This window comes from Eulemur rufifrons, chromosome 6 (assembly GCF_041146395.1).
Source record: "Eulemur rufifrons isolate Redbay chromosome 6, OSU_ERuf_1, whole genome shotgun sequence".
Lineage (NCBI taxonomy): Eukaryota > Metazoa > Chordata > Mammalia > Primates > Lemuridae > Eulemur > Eulemur rufifrons.
Genome location: NC_090988.1, coordinates 89366029 through 89381789, shown reverse-complemented (window position 1 = coordinate 89381789; position 15761 = coordinate 89366029). Strand labels below are relative to the sequence as shown.

The 15761-nt window shown below is 38.4% G+C and overlaps 1 protein-coding gene across 3 annotated transcripts in view; it reads right to left on the bottom strand.

Moving 5' to 3' along the window:
• Positions 1 to 15761, bottom strand: part of ATG13 (autophagy related 13) — a 45786-nt gene that overhangs the window by 14861 nt on the left and 15164 nt on the right. For all 3 annotated transcript variants that reach the window (XM_069471296.1, XM_069471297.1, XM_069471298.1), the window contains exons 4-11: positions 9882 to 9963; positions 8846 to 8926; positions 8274 to 8393; positions 5718 to 5764; positions 4588 to 4728; positions 1398 to 1438; positions 519 to 615; positions 84 to 182 (exon numbers count right to left, since the gene is read on the bottom strand). In XM_069471296.1, coding sequence (XP_069327397.1) covers positions 84 to 182; positions 519 to 615; positions 1398 to 1438; positions 4588 to 4728; positions 5718 to 5764; positions 8274 to 8393; positions 8846 to 8926; positions 9882 to 9950 — 695 coding nt within the window. In that variant the 5' untranslated portion in view covers positions 9951 to 9963. The remainder of the gene's footprint in view (positions 1 to 83; positions 183 to 518; positions 616 to 1397; positions 1439 to 4587; positions 4729 to 5717; positions 5765 to 8273; positions 8394 to 8845; positions 8927 to 9881; positions 9964 to 15761) is intronic.

The following is a 15761-nucleotide window of genomic DNA, read 5'->3' as shown; positions in this document are numbered from 1 at the left end:
TTAACGGTGCTCTATGCACCTGTGCAGGATGGATGCTTTTTGCCTAGCTACAGTTTGGGAGAGCACCTTTTCACATTCCTCACCTGTAATTGCAGGGGTGCATGGGAGAGGAGCTGGGATAGGGACGGTCCACAAAGTGATCAATAATAATCCCCATGATAGGTGGGGTCCTCTCAAATTGCCTGAAATGCAATAAGCAGATTGCAGTATTTGTTAGAATGTCTTTCCAGCCTCTCTGAAGTCCTTAGAGGGCCCCTCACCTCATATGCATTGGTAGGCACTACCAGAGCCTCAGCCGCTACAATCCCTAAATACAGACCACCAACTCTACATTCTAAACAGGCTGGGACATACAAATTCTCCAATCTGGCAACTGTGCTCTTTCTTTCTTAATTTTATTCTTCTGAAGAGGCTGTTTTCGGCAACACTTAATTGCAGGCTCAGTCTTGAAGTTTAGGGAGCAAAAAACTTTTAACATCTTTTTAAGAGTTCTTTGGGATTCCAGCACCCTTCCTCACCTGGTAGACATGAATGCCAAGTTAATTCTATAAGCACAAGAAAGAGTGATGGTGCCCACAGGGGTGCCCACTGTCCCAACACGAACTGTCTGGAAGCCTAGAAGAGAGAAATTGTTAGGTTTTTTGCAGAGAATACTGACACTGCCCCTAGTCTGTCTTTCCTTGAATCATTCATCCTATTGTATAATCTCTGGCATTACCCACTTAACAGTGAAGCAGCCTCAATTTCATGTATACGTGTGTGTGTGTGTGTGTGTGTGTGTGTGTGTATTTTCCTTGTCAATTTATTCTACATTGAGCTAATATTGGCAGGGGAAATAGCATTCTATTTCCAGATAAAACTACCTTGAAAGAGATAAAATAATTGTTAGTTCTAAAGCCTGAGAAATTCTAACCAGCCCCGCCCAGATATGTCACATGCCAAACAAGACAGTGAAGGAGCACTAGGAATCTGTTACACAAACACCTCAATTTATGAAGTAAACACACTACACCCAAGCTGCTACTCCAGAACTAAGTACAGAGAACAGACAGGGCCTTGCAGGTGACACTTCCAACAAAGACTCCCTGGATTTCTTGGTTTCACTTTCAATGTTTCAAAGTTGAGGGTGTTGATCAGACACATTTAACATGCTCATTGTAGAAAATTAGGAAAACAAAACTATTACATAAAGAGTAAGAAAGAAGACTGAATTCTTGGAACTTTTGGGAAAATTATCTGGTTATCCCTGGCAGTTCCCTGGGCCACCTACATGCATTCTTATCTTTACTTGTATTATACATAGTAAAACTACATATGATTACAGGTGGCAACCACGCTCATCTCTGAAGTCAGGAGAGCTCTTAACACTACGAATGTTTTTCAGCCTTGTAACATACCTTCTCCTAAACCATTCAGCTGAACTTCCCCAAAATATATCCTGTAGGAAAGAAAGCAAAAAAACGTTACCTTATACTTTACTCTGAGAGACTCGATAGCCAAAACACCCAGAAACAAAATAAACAAACCCTTCTTTCTGCATCTGCATGAACACCTCTCCTGACAGAGCATTAACGTTCCCGACTACTTCAGTTAAACTGCAGGCATGGAGATGTACATAGAAGTAGGCTGGTTAAGAAATGAGGAAAGTAATAATTAAGTGGACACTGCTATTAAAATTTCTTCTCTGCTCCTGCAAAAGTATTTTAAAAGTATACCTATTGGGAAATAAAGAATATATAAATAAAATTAGCCAATAGGTCTGGAACTGCTACTGGAAGGTAACAGATTTTGATGAGTAGTCTTCAGTTATGGGGAGCTCTTTAGGCTTGTCACAAGTCATTCCAAAGTAAATGGGTTAAGAAAGTGGAAAATCTTTTCTACCATAGAATAATTAACTAGGCAAGATTATTCTGAAAAAATAAAAATATAAACATAGTAGAAGCTTCCCATGAATCTCCGTGGAAAGGCCTATCTATGTTAGCAAAAAGTCTGAACTCAAAACACCTAAAATGCATTTTCTTATTTTGTCCAAGTAATATTGTTAAAAATTAAACATGTACATGGGTTTATTCAATAAATACTAAGCTCCAACAATGTATAAAGGGATGAAATAAGGACAAATTTGAATCCTAGGTCTCACAGATTATATGCTGGTATGAGAAAAAAAGAAATGTACATAAACATCTGAAATACATCCACCAAATAACTATAGGTTGGGTGTGGTGGCTCACACCTGTAATCCCAGCACTTTGGGAGGCCAACACAGGAAGATCGCCTGAGGCCAGGAGTTAGAGACTAGCCCGGGGAACATAGCAAAACCCCCAACTCTACACAAAAATAAAAAAATTTAGCCAAGTGTGGTAGTGCAGGCCTATTCACCTAGCTACTAGGGAGACTGAGGCAGGAGGATCGCTTGAAGCCAGGAATTAGAGACTGCAGTGAGCTATGATCGTGCTACTACACTCCAGCCTGGGTGATAGAGCGAGACCCTGACTCTTAAAAGAAAGAAAAGTAATTATAGATAAGAGACACAAAATACACCATAAAGCAGAGATCAGCAAACTTATTTTACTTATTTATTTATTTTTATATAAGAACCAAAGGGAAGGAGACGTAGCATAGGTAAATCAGAGTTAAGAGAAAGTGATCTTTCTATTATATCTGAATAAAAGTCTAGTAATTTTCAGACGGAAAACTCAAATTGAAACCTAGAAGGACTACAGAGAAGACAACAAAAATTTATTAAAGACTTGGAAAAATAAACATGGTTAGAGCTGCTAGGTTATTGCTAAGAAAGTTAAAGGATGATAATAACAATTCACAGGTATTGCATTGTTTCAACAGAACTAGCTAAAAGTGTCTCCTCCTTGGTCCCTCCATCCTGCTATATTAATTCTTCTCAAAATCAGGTCTATACGTGTAAATCCAAACGCTAAAACCAATGGCTCATGACTAATACAAAAGAAAGGTGTCTGGGTGATTTGGGACCCCTGGCTTTCCAGGCTCTACTCTCCACTTTCTTACACACATACCCTGTACTCCACCATTCTGGTCCATTGGGCAGCTCTTACCCTGTCCCTTATTTCTATGCCTTGCCAACTTTGTACTCTCCATCTGAAATGATTATTCTCCCTCACTATTTTTTTTTTTTTGAGACAGCGTCTCACTCTGTTGCCTGGGCTAGAGTGCCGTGGCATCAGCCTAGCTCACAGCAACCTCAAACTCCTGGGCTCAAGCAATTCTCCTGCCTCAGCCTCCCGAGTAGCTGGGACTACAGGCATGCGTCACCATGCTAATTTATATATATATATATATATATATATATATTTTTTTTTTTTTTTTTTAGCTGTCCATATAATTTATTTCTATTTTTAGTAGAGACAGGGTCTTGCTCTTGCTCAGGCTAGTCTCAAACTCCAGAGCTCAAATGATCCGCCCTCCTCGGCTTCCCAGAGTGCTAGGATTACAGGCGTGAGCCACCGCACCCGGCCTCTCCCTCACTTTTACCATCTGAAATTCTCTTTGTCTCATACTCCAGCTCAAATGCTACTTTCTCCATGAGGCCTATCCTGTTTCCACCAGCCAGAATAAACTTTTCTATCCTCTGTGTTCTCTCAATACCTTTTTCCTGATTCTGCTATATAGTTGTCAAATCCTGCTTTTTATTATAATCATGCATCAAACTGTTTCCCCCATTAGATTAGAAACACAGGGCACATTAGAATGCAGGGCCTCTTTATAGTTCTTCTCTGCACCTGGCACAACACCTGCACTAAAAAGACACTCAACAAATTGTGGGCAGGTGAAATACTCCAAGGAAAATACTCACACTGTTGACCAGTTCTTTATATCTAATTAAAAACTTAAATTGAATTAGCAGTTTGTCACAGAAAAACTTTTAATTTAACCCTGGAATACATAAGACTGTGCAATCCTCCCAGGATAGCTTGTTTTTCAAAGTCTTTTTTTTTTTTTTGAGACAGAGTCTCACTTTGTTGCCCAGGCTAGAGTGAGTGCCGTGGCGTCAGCTTAGCTCACAGCAACCTCAGACTCCTCGGCTTAAGTGATCCTACTGCCTCAGCCTCCCGAGTAGCTGGGACTACAGGCATGCGCCACTATGCCCGGCTAATTTTTCTATATATATTTTTAGTTGTCCATATAATTTCTTTCTATTTTTTTTTTAGTAGAGACGGGGGTCTCGCTCTTGCTCAGGCTGGTCTCGAACTCCTGACCTTGAGCGATCCACCCGCCTCGGCCTCCCAGAGTGCTAGGATTACAGGCGTGAGCCACCGCGCCCGGCCTTCAAAGTCTTAAGTTCCTTTTCCAGCTTTGAGATGTATATCAGTAGTAGCTCAAAATCCATTCCATAGAAATCATGACTGCAGAGACAAAAGGAAATGAACCTGGTGGCTTTGGAAGGCTGAGGTTCATAAGGGAAGCAAGACAGTGATCATACTAAAGCTATAGCAACAACCATCCAACCAACCATCTGTCCAAAACACAATCACAACACCTGAGTCCCAGTCAGACAATATGCAAAGTGATGAGGCTGATGAGTGAATCAAGATGAGCATCTATGCTGTTTACCTGTATAATATGACATATTCATGCCCTTGTTTTCTGGAGAGCCTGTAGGCTGGTGTCACCCTAGTTATAGCAAGGAGAGATTTCAGCAGCAAAGACAGTCTGTTGTACACGGTGTAGGACACTTTGATTTCTTTATCACACCTGAGGAGCACACAGATACAGTCAGCATTCTCCTATTAAGTACTGGAACTATACAAAACTAAATTTATTATTAAAACATACTCTGAACTAAAGATGTAACTAGAATTCTTTGTTGGTTTATTAATAGATTGTTGAAGTAAGCCAAAGTTTTACTTTCTCATGCACTAGACACAGGCAGATGAGCACCAAAAGGCACTCAATATAGTTTTTTCTAGCTTTGAAGTAGTTACCTTTCTAAAAAATAAAGCAGCACATTTGAAAACAATAAATTATACATACTGGGGGTGCAAACATAGTATCAATGTACTATCTTATGAGCTGCCTCTATAATCTAACATGAAATCTGGAGGAAAGTCTGTTTGGTACTAAAATTTTGGACCGTAACCTGGCAATTGCTTTTCATTTAAGAAAGAAAAATAATGCCCGCACCACACATACTTATCACTAAGATTTTTCTTTTGATGTGTTGATATTTCCTCAATTTTCCTATATACTCTTCTTGAAAACAGAAGCTTCAGGCAGGAGGTAAGCTAATCTGCCTTGAAAGAAGAAAATGGGGGAGGGAAATAACATGCATTTCCAATCCTTGACCAACACAGTCTGTAAAAAGGAGCAGTGAGGGGAAATCTTATTGGATGGCTGCCATACAGAAAACAGACAAAATAGAGTAGTCATGTTACAAGAGTTCCTAAGGGATTTAATCAGAGAACTATCTGTACTCTGGGAAAACAACAAATCCTTTTCAGCTTTCTATGCTGCTCCTTTCCCTGCGGTGTCTGAGTCTCTCTGGACTGACGCTCCCTCCGAAGGTCATCTCTGTGCCTAGGCTGGAAGCCAAGCATGAAGCAAATTCTAGCAAAGACCTATTGGCTTTGTTAAGCGGTCAGAATGCCCTCCATGACTCTGAAAACAAAGGCCTCCTTTTCACATGATGTCATCTGCTTTATCCTCAGCAACCACAACCAAGGACCCTAAGACAGAGCACTTACTTTTCGTTCATTTCAAGACACCATATTTCCAGCTCCATGGAATCTCCCTATAGATAGGACAATTGAGAAATAGTTCAGTTTTTAGAAATTATTTTTTATTACAAAGCACTACATACTCAGTATAAAAATATTGAAAGGTATAAATAAAAGTGGGATCACAGTATATATTGGATTTTTAACACTTGCTTTTTTTCCTTAATAAATACACCATGGGATTTTCCTCATAATTAAAAATTCTAAATCATTTTAATGGATGCACAGTATTCTACCATATGACTATCATTTTATCCAACCAGTCTCTCTATTTTTGAACATCCAGGTTGTTTCTAATTTTCTTTCTTTTTTTTTTTTTTTTTGGCGCCCTCTAATTTTCACTACTACAAACAACATTGTGAAAAACAGCCTTGAGACCAAAACTTTGTACACATCCTTAATTAATTTCTTCAAGCAAATTTCCAGAATTAGAATTACTAGGTTAAGGCTGGGCACGGTGGCTCATGTGAAGTTTGAGCTTTCAGCGAGCTATGATGATGCCACCGCACACTAGCCTAGGCCACAGAGACCCCATCTCACAAAAAAGAATTACTAGGTCAAAGAGTATACATGCTTTTAAGACTTTTAGTATGTATTTCCAAACTGTTCTTCAGAAAGGCCAACACTTTCCAAATGAAGGAAAATAGCCTTTTCCTCCAATTCTATGGGGGATATTTTTAGGTGACACCCACAGTTTAGAAAAACTTGTCACCTTAACAAGCTCTTTACTTAAAAATCTTTTAGCTGCCTGTTATCTGTAGCCAAACTGTTCAGCCTTCCTATGTGTTATTCTGAACAGACATAGCCTAGCAGGTGGGAAAGAAAAACAAATGACTAAAGCTAGAATCCCTCAACCTTACAATACTCCTGTGTGTCACTTGGTGGAAAAGACAGTCATGTATCTTTAAACACAAATAACTTTTTTACTAATCAGTTGGGAGAGGACTATTTTCTTAGATTTGGGAGTAAGACTGAGGTTTTGGAATAAGAACTGACTTTTACTTGTTCTAAATAAAATTTTAAAACGTATCCTTAATATATATCCTTCTTATCACACTGTTATCTTTTAATGTCATGATTAATTTTAAATCTCCCCCTAAGAACTAGGGAATAACTAGATACTAGGGAGACAAGACTAGTATCTTGATGTGGTTTCTCTAGGACAATCAGAACAGACTATAATCAGATTTCACATATGCTTGGGAGAGAAAAGAGTTCTAGAGATTTCTTTTAGACTCTCTATGGATCACTAGGAAAACAGTTCATAGTATAAGCTGGCAATTCAATAAAAATGAACAAGAAGATTTGTTTTATTAGATAGTAGGGTTTATGTTGAATAAATATTGATATCATTCATTCAATAAGAATTCTTAAAAGCCTACTATGTGCCATCGCAGGCACTATACAGGACCCTGAGGACAAAGAGGTGATTATATATTTATATCCTGCCTCATTTCATAAAGAACTTGAAGAACTACAAAGATATATAAGATGTAGCATGGCTGCTGACTTCAACAAGAAAAGCAGTTAGGCCGGGTGTGGTGGCTCACACCTGTAATCCTAGCACTCTGGGAGGCCGAGGTGGGAATGACAGCTTGAGGTCAGGAGTTCAAGACCAGCCTGAGCAAGAGCCAGACCCTGTCTCTACTAAAAATAGAAAGAAATTATATGGACAGCTAAAAAATAGAAAAAATTAGCTGGGCATGATGGCACATGCCTGTAGTCCCAGCTACTTGGGAGGCTGAGGCAGGAGGATGCTTGAGCTCAGGACTTTGAGGTTGCTATGAGGTATGCTGATGCTATAGCATTCTAGCCCAGGCAACAGAGTGAGACTCTATCTCAAAAAAAAAAAAAAAAAAAAAAAGAAAGAAAGAAAGAAAGAAAAAAGCAGTTAGAACATGTGTTGATTGCCTACTCTATCTTAGACACTTTACAAATAAGGATTAAGTGAAAAAATATCATAGTCATGCAAGACCATGAAGAATCGTGCTAGTTTGGTTGTGATAGTGGTAGAGGGGTTAACTAATTTGACTAGAAAGTCACTCAGCTGGGATGTCAACTTGGCTGTGCGTAGCTCCAAACTTCATTTACCTTTTATTATACCATACAGCCTCACAATCTATTAGTGGAAAAAGATTAATAAACATAAAAGTAACAATATCTGCCTCAATCCAAACATGGAATAAGGTGAACAAACATGTTTTTAAAAATTATAATACAGCAAGTTATACTCTAGAAATATAATCAAAGCACCATAAGACATCCTAGGTAAAGAGAGCAGTTACCTCTCTCACTAAAAGCAGATTTTCTAGAGCATGTGAGTCTTGAAAGATGAGTATACATACGTCATATGAACAGTCTATTCCATGTGGAATAATAAATTAAAAAAACCACAACCCCTTCAGAGAATGATGAGAAGTTCAGAGAGGGAAGGAGCAAGAATAAGGCTAAGAAATGAGTTGGACTTAAAATATGAAGAACCTTGAGCACCAAGTTAAGACACCATTCTGGCCATAATCATACCTCAGAAGTCTTGAGTGAGATCTCCACGCACATAGACCTCCCGACAGCAGGCAGCTGCCCTGCCAGTGCCTTCTTTGCTTCATGTGTAACCTCTGGGATGTCTTTGATTGCTAAATTGAACTAGAAGACAAAGGGACTTTTTCATGAAACACTTACAAGGAACATTATGGAAAACAGTATGGAAATTAGTATGTTGGGTAATACAGGCATTGCTCTGGCTGATTAAGGAAGACATTCATTTACTTCTGGCTTCCCCATAAGAGACAGTCCTACATCAATGCCCCAATCTCGGGTTGAAAAAGCTTACCTATTACAGAGATTAGCTAAGATGATATTCTTTTTGTCTTCTAAGGACTAAGCTTTTCACCTCTCATAGCAGAAAGTCAAGAATCAAATAAATTCAGGACTAATATTTGACAGGAATGTTCTTTCCAAGAAAGCAGATCAAATGGGATTAGATACTCTAATGTTATTAATACTATAATTATCCTTATTATTGCACTTGAGAACTTTACGTTCATTCCTGTGGCAAACACCACAGTATACCCCTTAGCAAAGAATAGGAATTTTACCCAATCTGAACCAGTTGGGGATGAAGATGAACGGGTGCAAATCTTTTCACCAAGTCGAGCCTGGACAATCACTTGGACGGTCTAAAAAATGCAAACAAAGATGAAAAGTCTTAACTGATTTGTCTCCTGATCAAGGTTAAAATTCTCCCAATACAGGGTTTAAAAGATGCCAATTAATCATAACTATACTTTAGGAAAGGGTAGAATTTTAAATGTTTAATGATAGATCAAAATAAACACGTCATACAAAAAATAATATTGTAAACATTCCTGAGTATACAGTGTCAACCAATGAGAAGAATTATAGTTTGAGGCTTGGAATCTGTAATACTCTCATATGGCAGAAGAAAAGCTGCACATGGTGGCTGTGACGTTCATAAAGAAAGAAATCCAACTGTGGGTTTAAATATTCACTGCCACAAACTTATGTCACCACAGTAAATTTAAAACAAAAATTCCACAATTATTCATATCATTTGGCCCATATGGCAAAAGTTTTCCATATAATTTTCAAGTAAAATCAACTACATGAATTGTTCCAGCATGGCAATGGTTGAGAGGAAGAAGTGATACAGGTAAAAACGATTTTTAGATTTAGGAAAATAAGCATTCAGAATTCAGTTTTAATTCCCCACTTACAAGGAAGGGAACAATAGATAATAGTTGGACATTTCAGGGTTAGTTGAAGGTTAGGGAAAGATGCTCAAAATGCTGCCCAGTCCAGTTCATCGTTTTTGTTCCCACCCCAAGCAAACATACAGTGCCAATAACCTGGCATAACAGTTTGACATTTCTGCAAAACAGCCTTGCAAAGAAAAATTTTGAACAAGTAGCTGTGGAAAATTGGAAGCTACTTTTCAGTTACACCCCCAAAACCGCCCCCATACCTCACAGTTTGGTTTACAACAGACAGAAGTATCCCTTAAAATGGGCAAGCTGCAAGCTGTTATGCTGTATTTCCAAAGAGAGTTCTCAAAAGGGAGAAGCATGGAAGTTATTTCTAACAGTTCTAGGCTCAAGAGAATGGACATATTACCTTAAGGGCAAAAAATTTAATAAACTTGTCCAGGTCCTTTCTGTCCTGGGAATTGAGATCAGTTTCCATTGCCTATAGGAATCTACAACAGAAAAAAAAAGTGATGAAAAATGTAACTAGTATCTTTAAAAGGGGACTGTTACATCAAAGCATACAGAGATGGTATTGTCTACTAGTTTATAAAGTCATGTGGGAGTGGGAGGAAAAAAATTTCCTTTAACTAAAAATACCAAAGTGAAAAATATTAAGATACTATCTCTTGAGGAAAATAAATTCCACATAGAGCTATACCTAGGAACCTAAAAAATGGATGAGGACATTTTACCTGAATCTAAAACTTTAAGCTTTAAATATAACCTATCTATTAAAAGATGTTTTATTACCTAGCACATTTAGGACTAAGTTTTAAAGAAATAAAAACTTTGCTAAATACACATAAAATGAGTTAATTTACATTATTTCAAAAGATCACTAATCAATTTAACTTTTGGGGGTCATGGACCCCTTCTGAGACTCTATTGACAAGAGAAGCCCTTTCTCCAGAAAAATGCACCTATGTAGGAATGTCTGTATTTAATTTCAGAGGGTTTCATGGATTCCATGAAGGACATCATAAATGCCCTCTCACCAGGTTGAAAGGATTTGAGATGGGCTGATATGAAGAGTGTATTTAAGGAGAGAAGAGCATGAGCAAAGAGGTATATGCAATAGAGAGCAAAATGGGCTTAGGGATCTGCAGCATTCCCTGGGCATGGATGGGGAAGTAGTACAGCTAGTTGGGGCCAGACCATGAGTGTCTTGAGTACGATGCTAGCATCCTGATCTGCACCTAGTGTCCCAAGGCTTTGGAGGAGAGGAAGTAACAGAGTGGTAATGTGATCAAATGGTGCTTTAGAAAGCTAGCTTTGCTGGCATAATGTAGAACAGTTTAGAGTATGAGAAGCAGGAAAACCAGTTAGGTCCTTGGCAATAATTTAGGCTTCTGGTCAAGGCTAAAACTCTAGCACATAAATGATTTGGAAACAATATGGACGTGAGATATTTTAAAGGAAGAGCTGATAGGATTTACAGACTGATTGAAGAAAGGGGATAAAGGAGTTCCAAGGTTTTAAACCTGAGTAATTGAGAAGCAAATTTACAAGGGTTTCATTTAATAAAAGACAGGGAAGCCAGAGGGGGAGATGGTTTTAGGGAAGGTATAAACAAAAGGAGAGAGTCTATTGACAAGACTGAGAGCTGAAACAGGAAATAATAAGTTAAAAAAATTTTTTTAATGTCATGAAGACATTTTTATTGAGGTATAACTTACATGTAATAAAATGCACAAATCTTGAGTGTACAACTTAATAAATATTTTTGGCCAGGCGCAGTGGCTCAGGCCTGTAATTCCAGCACTTTGGGAGGCCGAGGCGGGAGGACTGCTTGCAGCCAGGAGTTGGAGACCGGCCTGAGCAAAGGGGAGACCACGTCTCTACAAAAAATAGAAAAATTAGCCAGGTGTCATGGCACACACCTATAGTCCCCAGCTACTTGGGAGGTTGAGGCAGGAGGATGGCTAGGAACACAGGAGTTTGAAGCTGTAGTGAGCTAGGATGACGACAGTGCACTCTAGCCTGGGAGACAGGACAAGACCCTGTCTCAAAAAAAATTTTTTTATATGTATGTACCCATATAATCACAATCCAGATAAAGTGATACATTTCCAATATTCCAGAAGGCTCCCTTACATCCTCCTCAGTCAATAAATCCACCAAAAGGTAACTATTACTCTGACCTCTATCACCATAGATTAGTTATGCCTGTTTTGAATTTCTTATAAATGTAATCAAATGCTATTAACTCTTGTGTGTGTGGCTTTTATTCAACACTATGCCTGTGAGGTTCATCTATATTGCTGCATGTAGCAGTTCATTCTTTTTCATTGGTTTGTAGTACTCTATTTCATGAATATACCAAAATTTTAAAAATAAATTCTACTCTTTTTTTTTTTTTTTTTTTGAGACAGAGTCTCACTCTGTTGCCCAGGCTAGAGTGAGTGCCGTGGCGTCAGCCTAGCTCACAGCAACCTCAAACTCCTGAGCTCAAGCGATCCTCCTGTCTCAGCCTCCCGAGTAGCTGGGACTACAGGCATGCGCCACCATGCCCGGCTAATTTTTTCTATATATTTTTTAGCTGTCCATATAATTTCTTTCTATTTTTAGTAGAGATGGGGTCTCGCTCTTGCTCAGGCTGGTCTCGAACTCCTGAGCTCAAACGATCCGCCCACCTCGGCCTCCCAGAGTGCTAGGATTACAGGCGTGAGCCACCGCGCCCGGCCTAAATTCTACTCTTGATAAACATTTGGGTTGTTTCCTGCTTTTAGCTGTCTTATTTTTGTACTTGACATTTAGTGGATGTAAACTTTCATTGCTATCAGAGGTAAAGCCAGGAGTGTCAATGTTGGGTCACAGAGTATACAGCACACGTGTTTAGCTTTAAGAGACATTACCAAACAGTTTTTAAGTATCTGTACCAATTTACATTCCCACTAGCAGTGCTTGAGAGCTCCAGTTGCTCCAAATCTATACCACCACTGGGTAATGCTTATTCTTTAATTTTAGCTATTCTGGTGGAGATGTGGGAGCATCTCATCTGATCTGCATTTCCCTGATGACTGCATTTCCCCTATTAGCACCTTTTCACATGCTTATTAGCTATTTGGATATCCTCTTTTGTGAAATGCCAGTTCAAGCCTTTTGCCCACTTTTACAATTGGGTTGTCCTTTTCTTATTAAGTTGTAGTTTTAAAAATTTATTCTGGATACAAGTACTTTGTTGGATATACATACTGCAACTATCTTCTCCCAGATGTGGCTTGTAATTCTTATGGAATCTTTTTTTTTTTTTTTTAATGAGAGACTGAATATACTAACCGACCAATGGCTGGACTATATCTATAAAAATAGAACTCTGACCTACAACCTGGAGCAATGAGCCCAGGAGGCCAGCCTATTATCTACAGTAATAAACAAGGAAGCCAAACAATAACTATAACCGTTGGCCCAATTCACAATAGCCAAGATATGTAATCAACCTAAATGTCCAACAACAGATGAATGCATAAATAAAATGTGGAAAATATACACAACAGAATACAATCCAGCCATAAAAAAGAATGAAATCCTGTTATCTGCAGCAACATGGATGAACCTAGCGGCCATTATGTTAAGTGAAATAAGTCAGGCACAGAAAAAACAAATACTGCATGACTTCACTCATGCAGAATCTAAAATGTTGTTCTCATAGAAGTAGAAAGTAGAACAGTAGTTATCAGAGGATGGGGAGGGAAGGGGAGGGGAGATGGTGAGTGATTGGTCAATAGATACAAAGCTACAATTAGAAGGAATAAATTCTGTGTTCTATTTCATAGTAGGATGACTAGAGTTAACAGTAATGTACTATATATTTCAAAATAGCTAAAGAAAAATATTTTATGAAGAAATTACAAATGTTTAAGGTGTTAGATATGCAAATTACCGATTTGATCATTACACAATTTATAAATGTATTGAAACATCACACTGTACCCCATAAATATGTATAATTATTATGAGTTAATCATAAATAAAAAACAAAACAAAAAATCACTGGTCTATAACACGGGTATTAATCAAACCCTAGAATTTGGGGAAGGTTTGTCCCTACTTCCAATTTAAGATCAACCAGAGAAAGCCAAATATGTACCTCAACCAATCACATAGGATGCCCTGCTTCTAGTTAGCCTGCCTACAGCTTCCCCACGCCAACAGCCTCCAGATAGGGCATACCTGAGCCTTTCCCTTCTTTCCACTATAAAGCTTTCCAACTAACTCCTCTGTTTGCCTTTGAGTCTCTGCCAAATGCAAGTGACTCTCATGCTCTGAATAGTCTTTGCTTGTTCTCATTTGGTGGTCTTTATTTTAACATTAAAAATAGCTTTATTGAGTTATAAATGTTAATAACCTCTTTTTTCTTTTTCTTTTTTTTCTTTTCTAGAGGCAGGATCTGGTTCTGTCACTCAGGCTGTAGTGTAGCATCACAATCGTAACTCACTGTAACCTCAAACTCCTGGGCTCAAGGAATCCTCCTCCTGCTTCAGTCTCCCAAGTAGCTAGACTATAAATACACCCTACCATACCCAGCTTGTCAATAAACATATTGACAGTACAGTAAAACCATCAAAAAACAAAATAGTGAACATACCCATCACTCCCCCAATATTTCCTCAGGCCCCTTGGGAATCCCTCCTTCCTTAACATTCCTTATCCTCAAGCAACAACTGATCTCTATCTGCTGTTTCTAGAATTTTATATCAATTAAATCATGCAGTATGTACTCTTCTCTAGCTTTTTTCATTTAGCATTATTAGTTTGAGATTCATCCATGTTGTGTTATGTGTCAATAGTTCATTTTTTTTATTGCCGAATAGTATTCCTTTTAAGGAGACTTTTGATGACCAGATGTTCTTAATTTTAATAAGTCCAACTTATCAATCTTTGATGGTTGGCACTTTGTGTTCAAAACAAGAAATTCTTGCTGATCTCCAAGCCAGGAGGATATTCTCCTACATTTTCTTGTGGAAGCATTTTTGTTTTACCTTTCACATTTGGATTCATGTCCATTTCAAATTAATTTTTATATGTCATGTAAGTTTGGGATCGAGGTTCAACACTTTTAGTCTATCAGTTTGGTTTATTTAATAGGTTGAGTCAGAAAAACCAGAATATCAATCTGAAAATGCCCAGTCTGAAACTAACAGTAAAGGTTAAGGTTGGAGACAGAAGTGGATATTCTCCACAAAAAGGGATAGTTATGCTATAACAGTAGATGAAGGCCGGGCGCGGTGGCTCACGCCTGTAATCCTAGCACTCTGGGAGGCCGAGGCGGGTGGATCGCTCAAGGTCAGGAGTTCGAGACCAGCCTGAGCAAGAGCGAGACCCCGTCTCTACCAAAAATAGAAAGAAATTATATGGACAACTAAAAATATATATATATATAGAAAAATTAGCCGGGCATGGTGGCGCATGCCTGTAGTCCCAGCTACTCGGGAGGCTGAGGCAGGAGGATCACTTGAGCCCAGGAGTTTGAGGTTGCTGTGAGCTAGGCTGACGCCACGGCACTCACTCTAGCCTGGGCAACAAAGTGAGACTCTGTCTCAAAAAAAAAAAAAAAAACCAGTAGATGAAATCACTAAGGCAGACAATAGAAAAAAGAAAATAAGAAAGACCTCAGAAAATACATACATAAAGAACCAAAAAAGAAATGCATAGAGACAAGAACTAATCAGAGAAATAGGAGGTAAAATGATTTTTGAGCAGTTTTCATTGAAATCAAGGGGGAAAAAAGTTTCAATATAAAAGGTATGGTCAGACTGCACAACATTTTCCAGAGGTGAAGAAGAGAACTGAGAAAGAGGCCACTGGAGTTGGCATGATGTTGCTACTGGCATTTGAAGGGATGGTTTCTTAGAGTGGTATTGAAGAATGGATTTAGCTATAAATACTCCCTCAGAAATTAGATGACTTATCTTTTGGGATCTATCATTTGTAGGTTTGACAGTATTTGACACATACATACCTTTGTATGTTTTTCAGACCTTCCTAATTTTGATTAAAAAGAACACTAACAAATGTTAAAAAGTAAAAGGACGTTTTAAAGAGTTAAACAGCTCAAGGTCCTGAAGCAACACAGCAACAGATCTGAGATAAGACTGTGCTGCAGGATTATACTGCTCTTATTTTACCACCAGTGTATCTACCAATGCAAACATAAAATGGCACAATGACTCTAGTGACTTTCTGTACAACAGGTAGCACTAAAAGGATTATGTAACTACAGTTATTGAGTCAAAAAGGGTGCGGT